Genomic DNA, 20,430 nt, shown 5'->3' with positions numbered 1-20,430 from the left:
CATGTGCGTTACACAGATGTGTGTGTTTAATGCTGGGATATTGTGTGTGCGTGTACATGCAGTTTATCCACTGCAAGTGTGCATCCGTTTTCATTTGCGTCCCACATCTGATTCTATGTAACCCTTACCCTTTGCCAGTGGCCTGTGGGTCTGTAATAGGCAGTAATTGGACCCAGATTGTTTTTGAGGTTTGTGTATCTGCAAGCAACTTCTGGTTAACCGAGCCACTTGCTCAGAAACTTTGATTACAGGTCTGCTATTTGGAAAAGTGGTTATAAAACCTCAGTTCTTTATAGAAGCTACCAGTTTCTATCAGCACAGCTTATGTCAGGAGTCTGCTCGCCACATGACTTCTGTTTACATTAAAGATGACTTGATACCCTTTGTTCACTTCCGAAACCATTGAAGATACTACATTTTTTTAACTTCTGGAGATTTGTCTTTCTCTGCTAAGCTACAATTTAACTGCCACTTTTTGCAACACAGAACCCAACTTTAGTCAGTGTGTCGTCAGATGCACTAATGACACAATACACATGTTTAAGCTCATGCCAGCTACAAAACTCACCACAGCAAGGTTTTCCTAGGAATCAACAAACAAACGTGCATAGTCGTGGAACACTAGTTAAATGTAATTTGGCACCGTGAGACTCAAGGAACCCTGTTAGACAGGGAAACCCACATTTGGTGGTCTGAAAGGGGCTCATACAGCGCAATTAATTCCATTATTTTGTGTTATTGGCTTGGTAATAAAAGTTTTTCTTCATTGCTTCCAACTATTTGTCTTGTTTCAGCATATTTTTCTTCTTGGATGCTTGTTGTTTGTAGAAATGTGTCATATAGCTTTCTGTGATATTTCTGCAAGTGTTTTCTAAAACTAATGAAATGGAGAAGGTTAAAGAGAAGAGAAAGTAGAGTCCAAGGCTTTTCCCCTCCAGCTGTTGAAAATCTGGTCTGGAATCTCACAGGGACGTGCTAGTTTTCCCTCACTCTTTCTGTGTTCTGTTCAGGAAAATATACTGCTGCACACTCGCTCATACTCACTCACTGTTAAAACTGCTAGTTTCTGTAATGTTTTCAGATTGTAGAATAGCCAGTATCTCACCATGTTTTGTGTCAGCTTCCCAAAATTAAGATTTAATTTAAATATTCATCTCAGATTCAGAGAAGATGACACTTCTGTATATATATACAGATTGCATATTTAGACTAGTTATCCAAGTTAACATTTCTACGGTGAACGGGTGCTTTTCAGTGACCAATCGAAGAAGTTAATCACACAGATTATGGTTTGTGTTGTTGTTATTGTTGTTAATTAAAACATTTTATATCCAAAATTTAAAAAGAGTCTTTGGTCTCCCAGCTCAAGTTCTAGTGATTGTAAAATCACAAAACTCTAAAATACAAGATGGTATAAGATCACAAAACAATAATGATGTGTAGCAGAGCCAATAATTAAAGGGCTTTATGTTAATTACAGTCATTTTACAGTCAAGTTCATCATTTAGAATGCCTCATGCTCTCTGTGCATAATATCACATTATTATGAGGTGTTTTTTCTCTACATTAGAAAGTGAAACTCCTGGTCTGTTCTGTATTGCTCACCCCTCTGTCTTTGATATTTCTCTCTCTCTCAGGCGGTAATCGTCCTGTCCAGGTTCTCATAACTGAATCTGCAAACCAACCCAACTCCCACCCTATTCAGTGGAACGCCCCACAATCTGCTCACATCACCCAGTACATCCTCAAGTGGAGAGTGGTGAGTTTTCTGCCTCAAAGCTAACAAAGAAATGAAGCCTCGACTCGCTGACTAACCTCTTTCAACATATCTACCATTCAACCTCTGTTCTGCATGCAATCTTTAAAATACTCCTGCATCTCTTTTTTTCTCTGACATTCTACAACACATTTTTCCAGAAAAACACTCATAGCCCATGGAGAGAGGTGATGATCCCTGGCCATCTGAACTCGTACACCATCTCTGGTCTGAAGCCAGGCATCACCTATGAGGGTCAGCTAATCAGCGTGTTGCGGTTTGGACGCCAAGAGGTCACCCGCTTTGACTTCACCACCAATTATGGATCACGTGAGTTGAGGGAGTTGACAGATGTCAGTGCTGGCTTAGTTACCGCATCACTGTTTAACCAACTGAATTGGAAGTTTATTTGGCTACTTTACAGTTAAGGCATGGGTATTTTTTTTACTGCATATCTCTGCTTAATGTGCACTGGTTTGCAAAACATATATAATCTATAATCTATATTTTTTTATTCTGTTTGGCTCGTTAAATTAATCTTTTATTGAACCATGACCTCCTCAATGAGATTTAAAAACGTTTCCTGGCCAGTGTTGCCAGGTCTGATGTCACAGGCAACAAGTAGCCAACTCTCCTATTTTCTTCTTTTTTTTTTCCTGTAGTGGCAACATCACAAGGCGAGACCACTCCACCTCCGCCTACGGTTGACATCTCTGAGTCGGTGACCGAAATTACCTCCAGCAGCTTTGTCATCTCCTGGGTTTCCGCCTCCGACACGATTTCTGGTTTTAGAGTAGAGTATGAGCTCAGTGAGCAGGGACACGGAACTGGACAACCCCTGGTGCTAGGTAAGTGCAAACATACATATATACAATGATGAATACATTCACAAATATAGAGTCGGGTTTTCTATTGAAGGCGGCAAACTAGAAATAAATGGACATTTTACCAAGACAGACTGCTCTAAGTCAGAGAATAAAAGGTCTTCATTCAGCTGCTTTAAAATAATTCAACGTATGAAAACCAATGTGTTAAATCAATTTTTTTTTTTCCTACCAGACCTGCCCCATACAGCTACCTCAGTGAACATTAATGAGCTTCTACCTGGAAGGAAGTACACTGTTAACGTCTATGAGGTCACAGATGGCGAAGAGGACAACCTCATTCTAACTACTTCACAAACCACTGGTTAGTAGGCACAAACTTTCTCCCCGTTTATATTCCTGTTTGTCTTCTCTGAAGTTCTGTCCCGTTCTCACAGACATTACAGCTGCTAGACTGAAATGTTGTCTTGAATCCCAGACCTGCAAAGTGGCCTAATGAACATGAGCCAGGGACTATAAATCAAGTAGTCCAGTAAAAAAAAAAAAAAAGCAATGGTTGTTATTTTCCTTCTCAAACTTACATCCCATTTGTTCCATAGCACCAGACGCTCCTGTTGACCATGAAGTGGAGGAGGTGGGAGAAACGTCCATGGTGATCAGCTGGGAAAAACCACTGGCTCCCATCACTGGTATGTTACGACAGATTTCACAGCCAAAATCTATCGTCATTCTGTTGCTAATTAAGACCAATACATATTCATCTGTGACAGTCCCGTACGCACATGAACCATATTTTCTTTTCCTCCATGCAGGCTATCGTGTCGTCTACACGCCATCACTGGAAGGTGAAAGCACGGAGCTGACTCTCCCCGACACGGCTACATCTGTGACTCTCAGTGACCTTCGACCTGGGAAGCTGTACAACATCAGTATCTACTCTGTGGAGGACAGCCTGGAGAGCGAGCCTATCTTTGTACAAGTCAACACTGCTGGAGATCCACTGCCAGGTAAAAAGTGGCGATGTGTGGAAAAAAAGGGGAACCTCATTGTTATTGTGTGTGTTAGAGAATGAGTGAGACGGAGTGAGAAAGAGAGATTTTCAGGCGTAGTTAACACCACTTGGATGGATGCCTGAAGAAGCAATCTCTATTATCTGGGTGCTTTTTCTTTTTTGAATTCCACACTTGCTTCCATATGTTTATATGGAGGTTTTAGTTGCTTTTGTTTAATCTCTACCGCCAGTTTAAACCTTTGTCTGTGTACTGGTACAACCTGTTAAGAGACACTGTATACCTACAAAGACGTAAGTGTTATGGGCTAATATTTACCTAAACACTAGTTTTGGTTAAGTTTTGGTTTAAAAAGCAACTCTTAAGAGATTGAAATGCATCTCTTGAGTGAAAATTGCTGGCAATATGAAAGTACCCACAACCCTCCAGATACTATGAAAATGATAAGCCCAAAGAGAGAGATAGTAATATGCTATATTCTGTCAAGAAAATATCCTTAGTTGATTTTGTGTCCCCTCCCTGCTCTGCTGTATGTTCATGTGTCGTAATGTCGTCATAAGGGCACCCTCCAGAACGCTGCTAGTCATCCTGTAGCCTAGTCACTGATCTATGTGGAAGTTTCTAATTCCTAATACTGTAAGGACAGAGTTTTCCAATGGAAAGTGAAGTCATTGAGTTCACAGCTGTTCCACTCTTATTCTGCTTGACTGTAGTTATGTAAAACTTTTCAGTCTGCCAGGTCGAACATGCTGTTAGGCCAGATGAGCAGATGCTGGAAAAGAATATGTGTGTGCGTGTGTTTGTTTGTACGGTCTGTGTGATGGAATAGAGATACATGACCTAGATGAGACTGAAAGTGTTTGCTGCCATCTTCGGACAGACAAGTGAACCCCTCTCTGTAGATGTACAGTATGATAAATGGACATAGGCTCGTTTTTTTCCTCTCCTTTTATTGTCTCGTCAAGACAAATATCTCGCTCCTCTCTTTCTTTGCACTCTTAGGAACTCTTCTTTACTGCTGTGTGTTATTTAAACATGCTGGTGTGTGTCCTACCATCCATCCTGTCCAGTATTTGATTTGATTTTGGACTTTCCTTGCAGAGATTGTGTTAATACAATCTGCAATATGAAAGCCAATGCATTGATTGATAGAATGATGTATCAAAGAGCTATTATTAAATTGTGTTTTTTAATCACCTGCAAGATAAAAACCCAGCCATTAGGTCATTGAACTGAATTGAATTCCTACATACTTTATCATGTTTAGCATATAATATTTAAAATATGACCCAATGAGTCTGTTAATGGTGTAAGAGGCATCAGCTTTTCTGTTACACAGTAAGGGACTAAGTTGTTTCCCTAAATAGACACTCAATTTTTTTGTTTTTTTCCCCCGTCAACAGAAGAAGTCCCCTCTCCCACTGACCTGCAGTTCTTCGAGGTGTCAGATAAAAAAATCGTTCTGACCTGGACCGGCCCATCCGGCGCCGTGTCCGGTTACCGGCTCACCGCCGTCCCCGTCGATGAGTCTGGTTCTCCACAGAGGGAGATGACTCTGCCCATGAGTCAAAACTCCTACATTGAAGTGTCACAGCTCACGCCTGGAACACTGTACCGCTTCCACGTCTACACCATTCACAATGGAGAGGAGAGTTTACCACTTATTGGGGAGCAAACCACTAGTGAGTATGACGGATGCCTTCAGTCTCTGCTAGTTGATTTTTATACCACAGTGAAATGAATTGAAACTAGTGCCTTTGTCGATGGTTTGAAATGTCTGGAATGCTCTGGAAAATGGTTATCTGTGAGGTATAATATATGTGATTTTAACAAAATGAGCTAAATCAACTTCTACCACTACGGTCTTTAAAACCAAATGTTTCCTTCTACAAATCAATCATTCCACATCTAACAGTGTGTAATCATTTCTTTTTTTTTTAGAGCCTGATGCTCCAACAGATATCCATTTCTCCAATGTGACTGAGGACAGTGCCATGATGTTTTGGTATGCCCCTCGTGCCAAAATCACTGGCTACCGTCTCTTCCTCACCATTGAGGGCTCTAACCCCAAGCAGCTGCGCCTGCCTGCCCGCTTTTCTCAGTACACCATCCTCAACCTGAAGCCTGACACCGAGTACACCGCTACGCTACATGCAGAGCAGGAGAATACACTGAGTGAAGGAGAGAGCGCTGTATTCACCACTAGTGAGTGTCTGGTGCATAGACAAATGAGTATAAAGCTGTGTGGTCACTGTGTATATGCTCAAAAGCTGCATTTCACACTGGTGCTTATATCTTGACATACCATGACCCCAAAAACTGATCAGAACACACTTTTACTCTCCTTGTGTTTGTAGCTCTGCCGATGGGCAACGCTCCTCATTTCAGCACTGATGTGACTGACACCTCCATTATCATCTCCTGGACTCCAGTTCCCCACATTGAATACAAGGTAAACTCTCTGCTAATATATAACATACAACATGTTTTAATATCCCACCATCCAGAAATGTATAAATCTGACTTTTCCCTTAAAATGAACAACTGGATTGTCTGATTGTCTGCAGATGTAAATGGTTTCCTTTCCGTTTGCTGTGGAAAGTTCAATGTAGGCCCCTTTGGAGTTAGATAACACGGGAACTACAGACCTCAGGGTTCAAATCTGATTGGTCAGAGTATGTCACACCAGAGTTGAGAATGTTCTACTGGCTTACATGTTCTTGGGAAAACATTGACCTCTGGCCTTTACCTCCTGTACCCCACAGTCCATGTCCCGCTCTCTGCCGTCTCTCTGACACTGTGTGCATTTATCTTTCAGTTGACGGTGCGTCCTAGTCAGGGCGGAGAAGCCCCCAGAGATGTGACCTCTGACTCTGGAAGTATTTACGTTTCTGGTCTGACTCCGGGAGTGGAGTACACCTACAGCGTCCAGCCTGTTATAAACGGCCATGAGCAGGGAACCCCAATCACACGCCGTGTTATCACACGTAAGAATAAACCAATGACCTTTTTATTCTTATCTGTTCTCTTAATCGCCTGATGTTTTGTTTGTTCCACCAACATGTCTTCTTTTTAATTATTTTAAACGCTCCTTCTCCTCTGAAACCTGATTTCTTCTCCGTTTCCAGCTCTGTCTCCTCCTACTGATCTGAACCTGGAGTCTAACCCAGGCACCGGAGACCTCACAGTCCAATGGAACGGAGCCAGTACACCAGGTACACACACATACCCAGATGTGCTTGAAACATAAAGGATAAAGCCATACTTAACACTTTAAATCAATCAATCTAAACAGCTTAAAATTATGCCTCTTTTGTGTGCTTTTTTCATGAAATCAATCAATCTGTCAGTGAGCTACAGTCCAGTTTTATTGAAACCACTCTTGGCTGTGACATTTGCAAAATGTCATTGAAGTGCCAAAGTATAAATGTCAGCATGTTATTGTTCCTCATTGATGCATCATTTCTTCTTCTCATTTTCCACGCCATTTAAATCTTCCTTTTTTTTTTACCTCTCTAAGACATCACTGGCTACAGAGTGACATGCACCCCCACCAATGGGCAGCAAGGAAACAGTTTGGAGGAGTTTGTGGAGGCTGGACAGAACTCCTGCACCCTGGAGAATCTCAGTCCAGGAGTGGAATACAACGTCAGTGTTGTTACTGTTAAGGATGACATGGAGAGCACTCCCATATCAACTATCATTACACCAGGTGAGTGAGAGGACAGCCCATAATCCTGGTGTTTTAATGGGTTTTTTTGGGACAATGAGGTATGGATATTTAACATGCGAAAGCAAAATGAATCAGAATTTCAGGGCATCTGGTCTGATTCTCATGCTAATTGAATAGGGAAATGTTTGTGTATCAATAATATATTCTGTTGAAAGTAAATATGTTAAAATAACACAATTTCTTTCAACATTTAACATATACTACTGTGTTAGCATCACTGCTCTAACTTAGCAACAGCAGCTAAAGGACTGTCCAAAACAGAAATAGGACTGTTTTGCAACACTAATGCTATTTTGCCAGTGTGTATATTCCAAATTATCAATGGAGTCGTTTCATTGAATAACAGATGAAACCTCACTAGATGGTAATATATACCAGGAAAAGCATCTTTGCATTAACTCTTCCATTGGTGTGATATGTTAAATATCTCACCCTACTGGAAGGAGACAGTTTCCAATGCTTGCCCTGACCACTGCTCCTGTCTCTTTGTTGTCTTTTGGTTTCCTCTTTCTGGCCCTTATGTCCAACCTCTTCCCTTCACCTCCGCCTGTCATTTGTTTGGTGTTCCTGTTGTCTTCTCTCTTTACTTTCTCCTCCCTTTCCCTCCAATCCTCTATCCACCTACCCAGAAGTCCCAAAGCTCACAGACCTCACCTTCAGGGACGTGAGCGACACCACCATCAGTCTCCGCTGGTCACCGCTCAACACCACAACCATCACTGGTTACAGGATCACGGTGGTGGCAGCCGGCGAGAGCGTACCCATCTTTGAAGACCTGGTTCTGCCGACGACCGGACAATATACTGTCTACGGACTGGAACCTGGTATCGACTATGACATCAGTGTGATCACCGTGACGGAGAACGGCGAGAGCGAGCCCACCACAGTCACTCAGCAGACCTGTAAGATCCACTGAACCAAAGAAATCTTCTTTTACTACTAATATCATCAACAATACATGCATGTTCTTATTGGAGGAGCCATTCAGTCTTAAATAAGACTAATAAAAGTATACTTTAGGCAGATAGATAGTGTGACCTCAGTTGCTAGGGAGGGAAAGTCACAAATCACATTGTGTGTGTTGACTTATATAATGTAATAAGGTTCTTGTTAACCTGAAGACATAACTCTTTAAAGGAAACCTCTTAAGTTGCTGATGTCAGTTTAATATTCCTCTGTGTGTATGTGAGGACCATCTGGTTTTAGTTTTCAGGGTTTAATCAAACTGAGGCTCATTTTGCCCCCCCGATGCACACGCTGCTTGTTCTCTAACTTTAAAGATGTCGTAAAACTTCAGATGGATTTACACTGACACACACACACAGACACACACACACACACACACACACACACACACACACACACACACACACACACACACACACACACACACACACACACACACACACACACACACATACATAAAACACAGACTCGTCCTTTAAAAAGTGTGAAATATTTTCTTGTTTCTCCTTCTTCATATCTATTTCCTCCCATATTTCCCTCCTACCTCTTTTATATAACTACCACAATTCTCTGGCCCAATTTTTTACTCTGCACCACTTATACCTTTTGAACACACTCTGAATTAAGCTGCTCTCTCTTTCCCATAGCTGTACCAGCACCTACTGATATGGGCTTTGGCCAGATTGGGCCAGACAGTATGCAAGTCACCTGGGTCGCTCCCGTTGTCCCCAACACAGCTGACCTCAGCAGCTTCCTCATCAGGTACGAGAAGAAACATAAAATGCCTTTGAAGCTCAGTATTTGTTTATTTCTGATTCAGGTTTTATCTTGAGGACACACTGGTTTTAGCGCACCCCCATGTAAAAGACAACACCAATGACTCCTCTCTGTTGGTCTCCTTATTATTCAGGTATCATCCCATTGATGATGAAGATGACATTACAGAAACCAGCGCAGACGGGAAGAGTAACAACGTAGTGCTAAGAAGTAAGTTACAGCCAAAAAACTAAAAAATCACAGCAATGCACAGGCAGAGAGAAGGACGGCATTTGTATTTATGACTTCTTCACTGTCCACAGACTTGCTGCCTAACACAGAGTATCTGGTGAGCGTGGTGTGTGTGTATGAGCAGAGAGAGAGCTCGCCCCTCGTCGGCACCCAGAAAACAGGTTAGTCTAACATCATCTCATTTAAGAACAGGGGTAAATCAGTCCCGAAATCCAGAAATCACAAATTAAACTGCTTCTTTTTCATGGTGCAAATGCTATGAATGTTATTATTTAGGTAATCTTTTCAGAAAACAGTTTCATGACCTCCATGCATCCTTCTCTTTATCTCCCAACCTTTTATTTTCAGCTCTGGATTCCCCAGTTGGCCTGCGGTTCTCTGAGATCTTCACCAACTCCTTTACCATCCACTGGCTCGCTCCCCAGAGCAAGATCACAGGTTACCGCATCCGTTACCAGATGGTCAGCGGCGGGAGGTCCAAGGACGAGAGGCTGCCCCCATCCAGGAACCACTTCACCCTGACAGGACTCACTGCTGACACAGAGTACCTGGTCAACATCTACTCAGTGAGCGGGGCCCAAGAGAGCCTGCCGCTCAGCGGGAAGCAGAAGACAAGTATGTAATCCTTATTAAATACTTTGTTTCCTCCAGTTACTTACCATGTTCTCATCATTGTCATCATGTTGTTCATTAATGTTCACTCTCTCTCTCTCCAGTCTCTGATGCTCCCACAGACCTGGAAGTCCTCGACTCCTCCCCCACCAGCATCACCGTCCGCTGGGACGCCCCACCTGTCACTGTGCGCTACTACAGGATCACTCATGGAGAGAGTGGTGAGCTAGCATTAATGGTTTAAGATGCAATTCTTTTTTTTTTGCCGGGAAACAGTAATTCTCTGATTGTATTTGTTTATTTATTATGGATTTTTTTTTTTTGCAGTTCGAGTTTCCTGTCACTGAACCGTTCATCAGTCTCTTGCGTATTCAAATATTGCTTTCTCAAACATTAATCACATTATCATTCTTTATCCAGGAGGTCACAGTAATCCCAAGGAGTTCACAGTGCCTGGCTCTCAGTCCACTGTCACCATCAATAACCTGAAGCCTGGTACCGACTACACCGTCACTGTCTACGCTGTGACTGGTAGAGGAGACAGCCCCGCCTCCAGCACCCCAATCTATGTCATGCACAAGACAGGTACACTCTCTCTGAGAGACATAAAACAGTTAGTTATTATCCTGCTTCCCCATATTTCCACTCACAGTCTTCATCTCTTCTTCCTCCTCCTCTAGGCGTTGAATCCCCCTCTGAAATGGAGGTGATGGAGGTGAATGACAACAGTGTCACAGTGAAGTGGAGCCCTGCCCAGGGCCCAATCAAGGGATACAGGGTGACTGGGGTCCCCAGAAATGGACAAGGGCAGTCTTTCACTGAGGTGGTGGCTCCAGGTACGGTGTTTGACCAAATACTCCAGTATTTAGTCTTTATCACTATTTTGAAGTTGACTAGATTTTAATTTGTTCTTCTTTCTTAGTTTAGGAAAGTATGAAGCTAAACTAACGTCTCTTTCGTCCCTGTTTTTCTTTTCTTTTCCAGACCAGACAGAGATTACTTTCTCAGGACTGATGCCCACAGTAGAGTACGTTTTGAGTGTATATGCTCTTGGACAAGATGGAGAGAGCTCTCCAGTGGTGGTGAATGCTTTAACAAGTAAGGGTGTACACTTTCTTGAAAAACATTTGTGAAATATTGTTAACCAAAATTGCATATAATAAAAAACTTCTCTAACCCCACTACCTTGCCACCTTTCTCTCTGCTCTCATTTTTTTTTTTAGATGTAGACCGTCCAAAGGACCTGACCTTCTCAGACATCGACTCCACCTCACTGCGGATCACCTGGGACAGTCCTGAGGGAATCGTCACCTCTTACCGGGTCTTGTATTCCAGTTCGGAGGAGGGTGAGAGAGAGCTGCGCCCTGCTCCTCGAGGAGATGCCGAGTCTACTGTTATCCATGGTCTGCAACCCGGCACTGAATACACAGTGAAGGTCATTGCTGTGCATGATGACACAGCCAGCACACCACTGGTCGGGACACAAGCTACAGGTATGGAAGGAAATAAGCGTTTAGATGTTCTATATTAAAAGTAAAAAAATTGATACAGATAAGAAAAGTGAAAGCTAAAGTGAGCATATTATATAAGGTAAAATTCCTTTTATGAGCACCTCCCTCTGCTAATACTGTGAGTACTGTCTCCATTTAACCCTCGTTTTATCTTCTTCCCCCCCACAGCCATCTCACCCCCCACCAACCTCCAGTTCTCCCAGGTTAGCCCTACCTCTTTCACCATGCGCTGGGCTGTGCCGGGTCAGGAAAACCGACTAAATGGCCTAACGGGCCTCACAGGCTACCGTGTGGTGGTTAACCCAAAGAACAAAAGCGGACCTACCAAGGAGATCAACTTGGCCCCAGATACCACACAGGCTCACATCTCTGGCCTCATGGTGAGTGTGGCTCTGTGAGTCTGAACCAAGGACTATAATTTAGTGCAGTACCTTCTACATTAACAGCAATTTTAATCTAGTTTACAGGAGGTCTCCACCTTCCAGATACCCATTGGTTTCCATCTATTTTATTAGTTATTAGAGTATGAAAATGGACTTAAAGAGACGTCCATTACATTGAATTTTATCCTTTGCAACAAAAGCAGAACTAAGAAAAAATGTGCAGGGTTTTCAAAATGTGATTCATAGGCAGATTTACATACCTGTGGGCACACATGCATACACATGCACAAACAGTTATGATTGTAGCTGCAGACAGTATACTTCAACTGCATAAACTGTGAGAGACTAAAGGGTCTTTTTCTCCATCTCCCTTAGATTGCAACGGCATATGAAATCCATGTTTATGCCTTGAAAAACTCTCTGACCAGCAGGCCAGTCCAAGGAGAGGTCACCACCCTGGAGAGTGAGTTTGTAACTCATGAATTGTGAAATTCTGAATAATGAATGGAATGTTTTGATGCATGAAAACAGAGCGATGGCATTCTTGTGTTGTGCAAAGCGAGCTTATCCCAAACTAAAAAAAATATACACTCTCTCACTCCCGGTTTTGTTTGTTCTCACCCTCACTTTCTCTCTCTTTCCTCAACTACCTGAAGATATCAGCCCCCCTCGTCGCGTACGTATCTCCGACGTTAACGACTCTTCCATCACCCTGACATGGCGCTCCAAGACAGAAACCATCTCTGGCTTCCTGGTTGAGGCCACTCCCACCACCTCCTCTTCAGGCTACATACCAATCCAAAAGACCACCGGCCCTGACTCGCGCTCCTTCGTTATTACAGGTACACAGATATGAGAATGTACAAGCATGCACAAAGATGTAGTGTAAGAATATTTTTCATAATTCATCATAACGTCAGATATCTTGTGTTACAACACAAAAGCTCACAAAACTTTCACTCTTTCTTCACTTCAGGTCTGGAGCCAGGCACCAATTACAAGATCAACATCTATACACTGAAAGGAAACGGACGCAGCGCACCTCTCACACTCACTGCCACCACAGGTAACCATTCATTTATATCCTACAGCGTCAGTCAAGAGTAGTACATTACTATAAGTGTGAAATGTTACATCTTTGTCGTGACGGTAAGAAACATAATATTGGTAACAACAAAATACTTTATCAATGTGGGATACGTTCCAGTATTTATTCAGGGAAATGAAGATAGCAGCTTGAGTTTTTACGAGTATTGAGTTTCCTTTCTGTCTCTTCCAGCCAAACCCGTGGTCATGCCGCCCAACAACATCCGCTTTACCTCCCTGAACCCCAACAGCATCGCTTTCACCTGGGAGCCATCACGCAGCCCAGGGGTTACTGGGTATTATGTCACCTATGATGAGGCCGGGGCTCTGCCTCGAGAGGTTATCCCCAGACCCCATGCAGGCCAGAGCTACGCCATTATCAATGGTGAGCGTGGAGCATGAGATTTACTGTACACTGACAGAATAGAACCTACGTACATGCCAATGCAGTGATTATAAATTGTGGCAAACAACAATTGATCATAACTTTTTGTGTATTTGTTGTGTTTGTGGATAGGTCTGAAGCCAGGAACCGAGTATGTCATTAAGATTGTCGCGCTGCAGAATTCTTTGAGAAGCACACCTCTAGTGGGAAAAGCCAGAACACGTAAGTAAACCCATGATCCACCTGCTAGCACCAATGGACCCTGCTAACTTTAGCTCTTTATCTTTGACATTTTTTTTCTTTTTATTTCAGTGAAGTTTACTCCTTTGTTGAAAATCATAAGGACATTTTTAGTCATTCTATTCTACATTCAGATGTCATTTTTGAGAAACAGGGCATTGACGAAAACGTTATCCCTGTCATCCTTTCATCTTAGATTATGATATACTGGTGCTGTAGTATAAAAACTACATGCTATCTAATTCTGCTCACAAAAGTGTTCATAACACTATAAAATTCGACCTTTTATATTAGCCACATTCAGGGATTGTGCTAAGAATTGCACTAAATAGTTGAGGTAATCTTGTGTCTCATCTGGAGGAGGGAACTTGGTCTGGTTATGCTTCTTTGTCATGATTGTTGCAATGAAGAATACCTTCTCTTACAGACGCTTTTAGTTGTTTTTTTCTCCTGTAACTTGTTTTAAAGCCATAACCGCACAAATTGTTTCTGTAAGATGCAATTGCCACATATTAACTATTGCTATATGTTTGAGAGCTATGCACTGCTGCCCTCTACTGGCTTTCTTGTCTAACTGCTGCTCATGTAGAATAACAGCCTATAGCCCCTGACATTGATTGTCATTTATATTCTTCCATAATAAACACTGATGTTAAGATGTCGAAAATCCCTCATGGGAAAATCTACACTTCGGACACTTCTTTCGTCAAAATGGGCTGCAACTAACCAGCTGGAGTAATCTCAAACCACAAATCTATGTTTCATAATAACATTACCATAGCTAGTAAAGACTATTCAGCAAACCCATTCGGAGCAAAACATTTCATTTTAATTACATCCACCTAAAAGGGCCCTGTTAACAACTATACAACCAACAAAGTTTGGAATGTAAACATTGGAATCAAATATATGAAATATCTGGGCTTTTCACACTGAAAATCTTTGTTATATTTCAGTTTTCCTCTTGAAAAGTATTTTAGAACTATTCAAAGACAGCCAGCTTTTAATGGGTTTCCCCAGCATCACAGTGGAAACACAAGCATCTTGTGTTTTTACCTGCTGAAAGTCCAGCTAGTGGATCTGTACATTTGCTTTGCCCTGCTTGCTTATAACAGCTAGCATACATACTGTATGTCTCCTCTCCAACAGAGCCGGCTCTGGATCATCAGCTGTTGGTCCCCGAGCTGCCTCAGCTTCCTGTTCCTCACCGACCCACCACCGACATCCTGGATGTTCCAGAGTCCTTCGATGACAAGATGTAAGAACCTGAATGATCATACTAAAACTATTGATTTACAACAAAAAGACCAAAAAGAGAGAAACTGTGCTTTTGAACTTCATTCGTTCATGTTCCCATTTGTATCTCCTGTTGTTATTCTTTCCTCAACCCTCTCTTTTTTTTCTGTGTGCAGTTTTGACACCAACCATGTTCACTTGGCTGGTACTAGTGGCCAGAACCAACCAGGCCAGCAGGGCCAGCACATCTATACTGAGTACCAGAACCTAGGCCCTAATAACGGACTTCATGGCCCCTTCAGTGGATCCAGAGAAGGCCAGAGACCGACTCTCAGAGAACCTCTGATCTATATTCCTGTAGCAGGCCCTGATGGAAACAGAGTACCCTTGGTCAAGGTGTGTAAGACTCAAAATATCTGTGAATCTGATGTGAAAATGTTATTTCAATCCACTATTATTTAGATTTCGATTATCTTAAGTTTAACTCTTCAGTTCATGATAAGAAGCTGTTCTTTAATTCAGAAATATAGAACTTAAACAGTAGCTTAACGGCAGGGTGCTGTCAATCCATATTTAACATAAAAGTGTAAATGTGACATTTTGATGGTTTATGACTCAACATTATCTCCGTACTGTACCTCTTTGATCCTGTAGGTGAGCGATGGTCCCCTGCCAGGTCTTGCGTTTGGTTTCCCTGACAATGAAACAGATTTACCCCAAGAAGCACGGACAATCACAACCATCTCCTGGTCTGGCATTCCTCACACTTCAGAGTACGAGGTGTCCTGTAATCCTATTACACACCTGGAGGAAAGAGGCTTTCAGGTACACGCACACACATTGTCTCTCACAGACATACACACATATATATTTACCGCTGGAGATGTAAGAACCACTTTTTAACTTGCTCTTCCTCCATATAGATGCGTCTTCCTGGCACCTCCAACAGTGCCACACTGATTGGATTGACATCCGGAGCTTCCTATAACGTCGTAGTAGAGGCCATGAGGGGCGGGACTAAAGAGAAGGTTTTGGAGGAAGTCGTAACCGTTGGCAATGCTGGTACAGTAGACCACACTTGACATTGACAATAAAGTTTGATATGTTTAAAGTGTAATATGCATTACTAAGTTGCACATGTATGGACAAATATTAATTATTTATACAATATTTCAACATGAAAAGTAAATGTATAGAGACACTGTAATGTCAATGTATAAATGTGAAGAATTTTATAAATGTAACATTTAAATCAAATGATGGAGCATATTGTGTGTATAATCTGTTTGAGTCAAGGCAAACCACATCTGTTGGTTCCATTTTAATAATTTTTTTATTTATCCATCCTTTAGTTCCAGGTGAAATCCCCATTTCCGGCAACCGGGATGTGTGTTACGACACATTCACACAGACGTACCACGAGTTGGGCTCAGAGTGGGAGCGCATGTCTGAGACGGGCTTCAAGCTGTGGTGCCGCTGCCTTGGGCTCGGCAGTGGCCATTTTAGATGTGATTCATCCAGTGAGTGGCTTAATAACCCCCATCCCAGCATGCTTTGCAAACGCCCCGCAACACACCATGGAATTACACATCAAATAATTCTATGTGATTTACGCAAGAGGAATTTATAAGACAAAATGAATATGTTACTGATAAGAACTGAAAAGACTTGTTGGAGTTATGTGCTACAGAAAACAATGAATACATTTTTGTATTATACACTTTATAAATTCCTTAGCTACCGTTGAAAAGCCATAGAATTTCACAGTTCTATGTGCAGCAACACGCAGTAATAAAATGATGGCATGGGCAGCCTTTGCAGTGTATGTATCTGTGTGTAGTCTGCCCATGTTGGTCACTCCGCTCTGCCTCTGTGAACTGTGAAGACCTCACACACAGCAGAAAGCTAAGTATTCTTAGTGTTCTTTGTATTGTCCATAGAGCTAACACGACAATACAAGAAACTGAGATCACCATCCATACGCATAAGTCCAATGTCATTTTGCTGTCTGTATGTCTATGCGTGTGTCCCCCCACTGGGACAATGTATTCAACTGGGAACCAGTAAAACCCACTGGGGCTCTGTCTAATTTAAAGGATGTGATAATGTGTTGTTGTTTGATATACAAATGTATTTTGCAGATTATGTTTTTTGAAAATCAGTTTTTGTGAATCTTTACCTGCGGTGTGAAGAGAAAAAGTTTGCTCTTGGGAATTGTTGTTTGGGTGTCACTCACTTTTTGCTTCTCCCCATCTCTTCCATTTTGAATCCAACCTTCCACCTTCTCCATGCCGTCCTCTTGCATTTCTTTTCTCACTCCCTTGCTAATTTGATCTTCTCTTTTGCTTTCTCTCTCTCTCATGCTACATCTTTGCCCGCCTTCAGAGTGGTGTCATGACAACAATAATAACTACCGCGTCGGCGAGAAGTGGGATCGCCAGGCTGAGAACGGTCACATGATGAGCTGCACCTGCCTGGGCAACGGCAAGGGAGAATTCAAATGTGAACCCCGTAAGTAAAGACTGGTGCACACGTACACAAGTAATCCTAAACTCCCTGTTATGCCAGGCCTGAGGTATTGTGATACAGGACAATTGAGAAATAGAAAAATTTAAAAAAATTCTGATCTTTAATATGTAACTCTCACCCTCCAGATGAGTCGACATGTTATGACGATGGGAAAATGTACCAGGTGGGAAACCAGTGGCAGAAGGAATACCTGGGCGCCATCTGTACGTGTACCTGCTATGGAGGACAACAGGTGTGTAACACTGTGTGTGTGCGTGTGTGTGGTGTGTGTGTGTGTGTGTGCGCACAAACATATTCACTGCTGCTTCATGGGTAATGTGTACTACCATCAGAACTGCTTTATGTGTTTGTGCGTGTGCTTCATCCTCTCCCTCCTCCTCTTCAGGGCTGGCGTTGTGAGAACTGCAGAAGGCCTGGAGGACCGACCGATGTGGACGCTGACCTCCTTCAACCTGTTCATTCAGATGTCTTCGACCGTTACAGAGAAAACGCTCTACGCAAACTGGTCAGTGTCTCACTTTAAGTTTTACTACTAATATTCTGCTCTAAAATAAAGAAAAAAAATACATAAATTATTATTACAATTTAGCAACAAATATAAACACACTGTAGACATACTCAAACTAATTGATTTGAATAGGACTTTGTTTCATTCATCTCCACTGACCCCTCCACTTTACATATGGATTTCCACTTAGACATGTTTAGATAAACCAGGTATTGTTGAATTTAAGTGGTCACATTTTTTATCTACTCACCCTTTTCAATTGAGCCTGTTACATAAGCATTAGGTATTCAATTCAGCATAGTTTCGGTGATCTGTCTTTTTTTATTTTATTTAAACACTCACAAAATTGTGTGTAAATTTACATTTCTGATCATTTTTACTGCCATTTTATATTATCTTGAAAGGTTAAGCCAGCCATTTCAAACTGACTAAATCACAACTTATTTTTATGCGTGTGTTATTGAAAACATAGAAACGTTTTAAGAACTTTTTAAACGAGACCAAATTAATGCATTTAGGCGGCTATCTCATTCTATGATATCTTCAATAAAACAAACAGAATGTATGCTTTCTTATTATATTCAATGATATAAATAGATTACAAATATCGGTACAATATTAACATTTAAGCTCCCTCATGTGGCTCAAAGGTTTACTGCAGAGATAAATGTTAAATAAAAGACCATGAAAGATATTTGGATAACCAAATAAAATGTCCTCTATCCCACCTGTGGGTCCCGAACTAATCTTTAAGATCCAGTCAAAACTAATAAAACATCTCTTCTCCCTTTTCTGCTCTCCAGAACATCCAGTGTCCGATTGAATGTTTGAGGCCGGAGCTGCTTGCAGACGCTCAGCAGCCCTTGGAGTAGAGAAGAGGGGAAATGCGAGTAAAGGAGGATGAAGAAGTGAGACCCCTTACAGCGTTGATACCACTTCAAGAAGGAAGCCTCCTCCTGTTTTCATTACAAGAAGACATTTCCATCAGACCTTTGCCTTAAAGGTTTCCCCTCACCAAATTTAAGTGCCTTAACAAGACTTTTCTACACCAACCTCTGTGCCTTTTCAAAGATCTGTTCAACTTTTCACGTTGGTTGTGGTCCTTTCTTCTTCAGTAGAAAAAAAAAGGATTTCTTCATCCAAGGATTTTTTTCACATCAATCTAGAGCACAAATCCTGCTGCTTTATCACCTCAAACTTGCCTACCCCCAAACAAACTGTTGACACACTCACACATACCACATGCAGTGTTGTTCGGTATTTTAACTGTTGGGTGTTTTCAAGGGTATTTCCAAAAAATATATTTTAAAACATTCCATGACCAATAATTTCCTTTGACCAAGACAAAACAAACCAAATGTATCTGATTTTATATTATGATGTTCCCTGATAACTGTATTTTTGTGTCACTGTGACTAATGAATATTCAGAAAATAATAATGGTACAATGCATCTTTTGGTTCTTTTAGATTTTCTAAAGAGTGTGAGATTATTGCAAACAAACTCCATAGCCATACAGTATTTTTTACGGTTGTCCTGTCTCAGCTTGAGCGTCAGATATGACATCACAGTTAAAGTCAGATTTTTATTAGACAGTTTTTATTAACTTGAATCAACATTCTTTGGAATGGAGATTACAGTTGTAAAAGCTTTACAGTACTGAAAGTGTCCTTTCTGCCTCTCCGCCATCAGTGTCCTGCTATTTAGATGAGCAGAGCAACAGGTCACTAAGAGTTCTCTTAACATTACAAGATTACAAGATGACAAAATCAAAACAACAAATTTTCCTTAAAAAGATAAGCACTGTTACTTTTGAGTTGGTATTACAAAACGTTGCCTTGCTATTATTTCAGCATAGGCTCTTGTCAACATGTAGATGTGATTCTCTGATCTGTAGTGTGGATATTTTAAAAGTACATAAGGTTTAGCACCTATGAAATCTATAAAGCAAAAGCAGACTGACCAAAAATAAAACTGTTATTTCAACAAAAAATAAAAGTTTATTTCCAAGTGAAATGCCTTTCAATTACATACATGTTTGTATTTTTAGTTTATTTTTTAATTCATTTCTTTTATTTATCCCTTTTATTCAGGCATTTTGTTTAATGCTTTTTTGGGGTGTACACTTTATTTTTGATTAACTTGTTTTTATATTGTTGCCAAAATCTGAACTACTGTGGACTGAATCTTTTTAATAAACTGAAAAAAACAACCCAAATGGCTGTTTGTTTGTTTGTTTTTTGTCAGGGGGAATGAGTATTTTCCACATTAATTATGTTAAGTGAAGCTGATATACAGACTTGTGTTTTGTACAGGTGTACAAGAAACAGGCTGTGTTTTTTGTATGAACTGAAATGATTAACAGAGAAAATGTTAGAGAAATATAAGGCGATAATAACCTGTAACAACCACATACATTAATACGATATAAAATAAGGATTTTAACCATCTTTCGATTCCACAAGCCATTGAAATGTGGAAGGACTGCGCTTTTATTCTGAAAAGCAAAACCCTAAACCGGAACTCCCACTCCCCTGTGGAAGCTCTGATTGGTTCAGCCTCATTTCCGGTTTACGTGTCTCTCCTTCAGAATATAATTGCGGGAAATCGTTCTTGTGTATATCTTTCACAATAAAAACTTAA

At 41.3% G+C, this 20,430-nt stretch overlaps 1 protein-coding gene across 1 annotated transcript in view; it reads left to right on the top strand.

The window, feature by feature from the left end:
* Positions 1-19,991, top strand: part of fn1a (fibronectin 1a) — a 31,873-nt gene extending 11,882 nt beyond the window's left edge. The window contains exons 13-49 of the mRNA XM_054614681.1: positions 1,638-1,759; positions 1,918-2,086; positions 2,419-2,604; positions 2,816-2,944; positions 3,180-3,269; positions 3,393-3,587; positions 4,994-5,272; positions 5,532-5,795; positions 5,948-6,042; positions 6,409-6,577; positions 6,719-6,805; positions 7,111-7,302; positions 7,953-8,225; positions 8,937-9,051; positions 9,200-9,276; positions 9,369-9,458; positions 9,646-9,912; positions 10,014-10,130; positions 10,330-10,494; positions 10,590-10,745; positions 10,894-11,007; positions 11,133-11,402; positions 11,589-11,800; positions 12,179-12,266; positions 12,460-12,645; positions 12,780-12,869; positions 13,083-13,274; positions 13,407-13,496; positions 14,664-14,772; positions 14,927-15,146; positions 15,405-15,575; positions 15,674-15,812; positions 16,103-16,270; positions 17,136-17,261; positions 17,405-17,511; positions 17,665-17,784; positions 18,591-19,991. Coding sequence (XP_054470656.1) covers positions 1,638-1,759; positions 1,918-2,086; positions 2,419-2,604; positions 2,816-2,944; positions 3,180-3,269; positions 3,393-3,587; positions 4,994-5,272; positions 5,532-5,795; positions 5,948-6,042; positions 6,409-6,577; positions 6,719-6,805; positions 7,111-7,302; positions 7,953-8,225; positions 8,937-9,051; positions 9,200-9,276; positions 9,369-9,458; positions 9,646-9,912; positions 10,014-10,130; positions 10,330-10,494; positions 10,590-10,745; positions 10,894-11,007; positions 11,133-11,402; positions 11,589-11,800; positions 12,179-12,266; positions 12,460-12,645; positions 12,780-12,869; positions 13,083-13,274; positions 13,407-13,496; positions 14,664-14,772; positions 14,927-15,146; positions 15,405-15,575; positions 15,674-15,812; positions 16,103-16,270; positions 17,136-17,261; positions 17,405-17,511; positions 17,665-17,784; positions 18,591-18,659 — 5,708 coding nt within the window. The 3' untranslated portion in view covers positions 18,660-19,991. The remainder of the gene's footprint in view (positions 1-1,637; positions 1,760-1,917; positions 2,087-2,418; positions 2,605-2,815; positions 2,945-3,179; positions 3,270-3,392; positions 3,588-4,993; positions 5,273-5,531; positions 5,796-5,947; positions 6,043-6,408; positions 6,578-6,718; positions 6,806-7,110; positions 7,303-7,952; positions 8,226-8,936; positions 9,052-9,199; positions 9,277-9,368; positions 9,459-9,645; positions 9,913-10,013; positions 10,131-10,329; positions 10,495-10,589; positions 10,746-10,893; positions 11,008-11,132; positions 11,403-11,588; positions 11,801-12,178; positions 12,267-12,459; positions 12,646-12,779; positions 12,870-13,082; positions 13,275-13,406; positions 13,497-14,663; positions 14,773-14,926; positions 15,147-15,404; positions 15,576-15,673; positions 15,813-16,102; positions 16,271-17,135; positions 17,262-17,404; positions 17,512-17,664; positions 17,785-18,590) is intronic.
* The last annotated feature ends 439 nt before the right edge of the window (positions 19,992-20,430 follow it).

The sequence above is a fragment of the Anoplopoma fimbria genome, chromosome 16 (genome assembly GCF_027596085.1).
Source record: "Anoplopoma fimbria isolate UVic2021 breed Golden Eagle Sablefish chromosome 16, Afim_UVic_2022, whole genome shotgun sequence".
In the NCBI taxonomy this organism is placed as follows: Eukaryota; Metazoa; Chordata; class Actinopteri; order Perciformes; family Anoplopomatidae; genus Anoplopoma; species Anoplopoma fimbria.
This window is presented reverse-complemented; position numbering and strand designations above follow the sequence as displayed.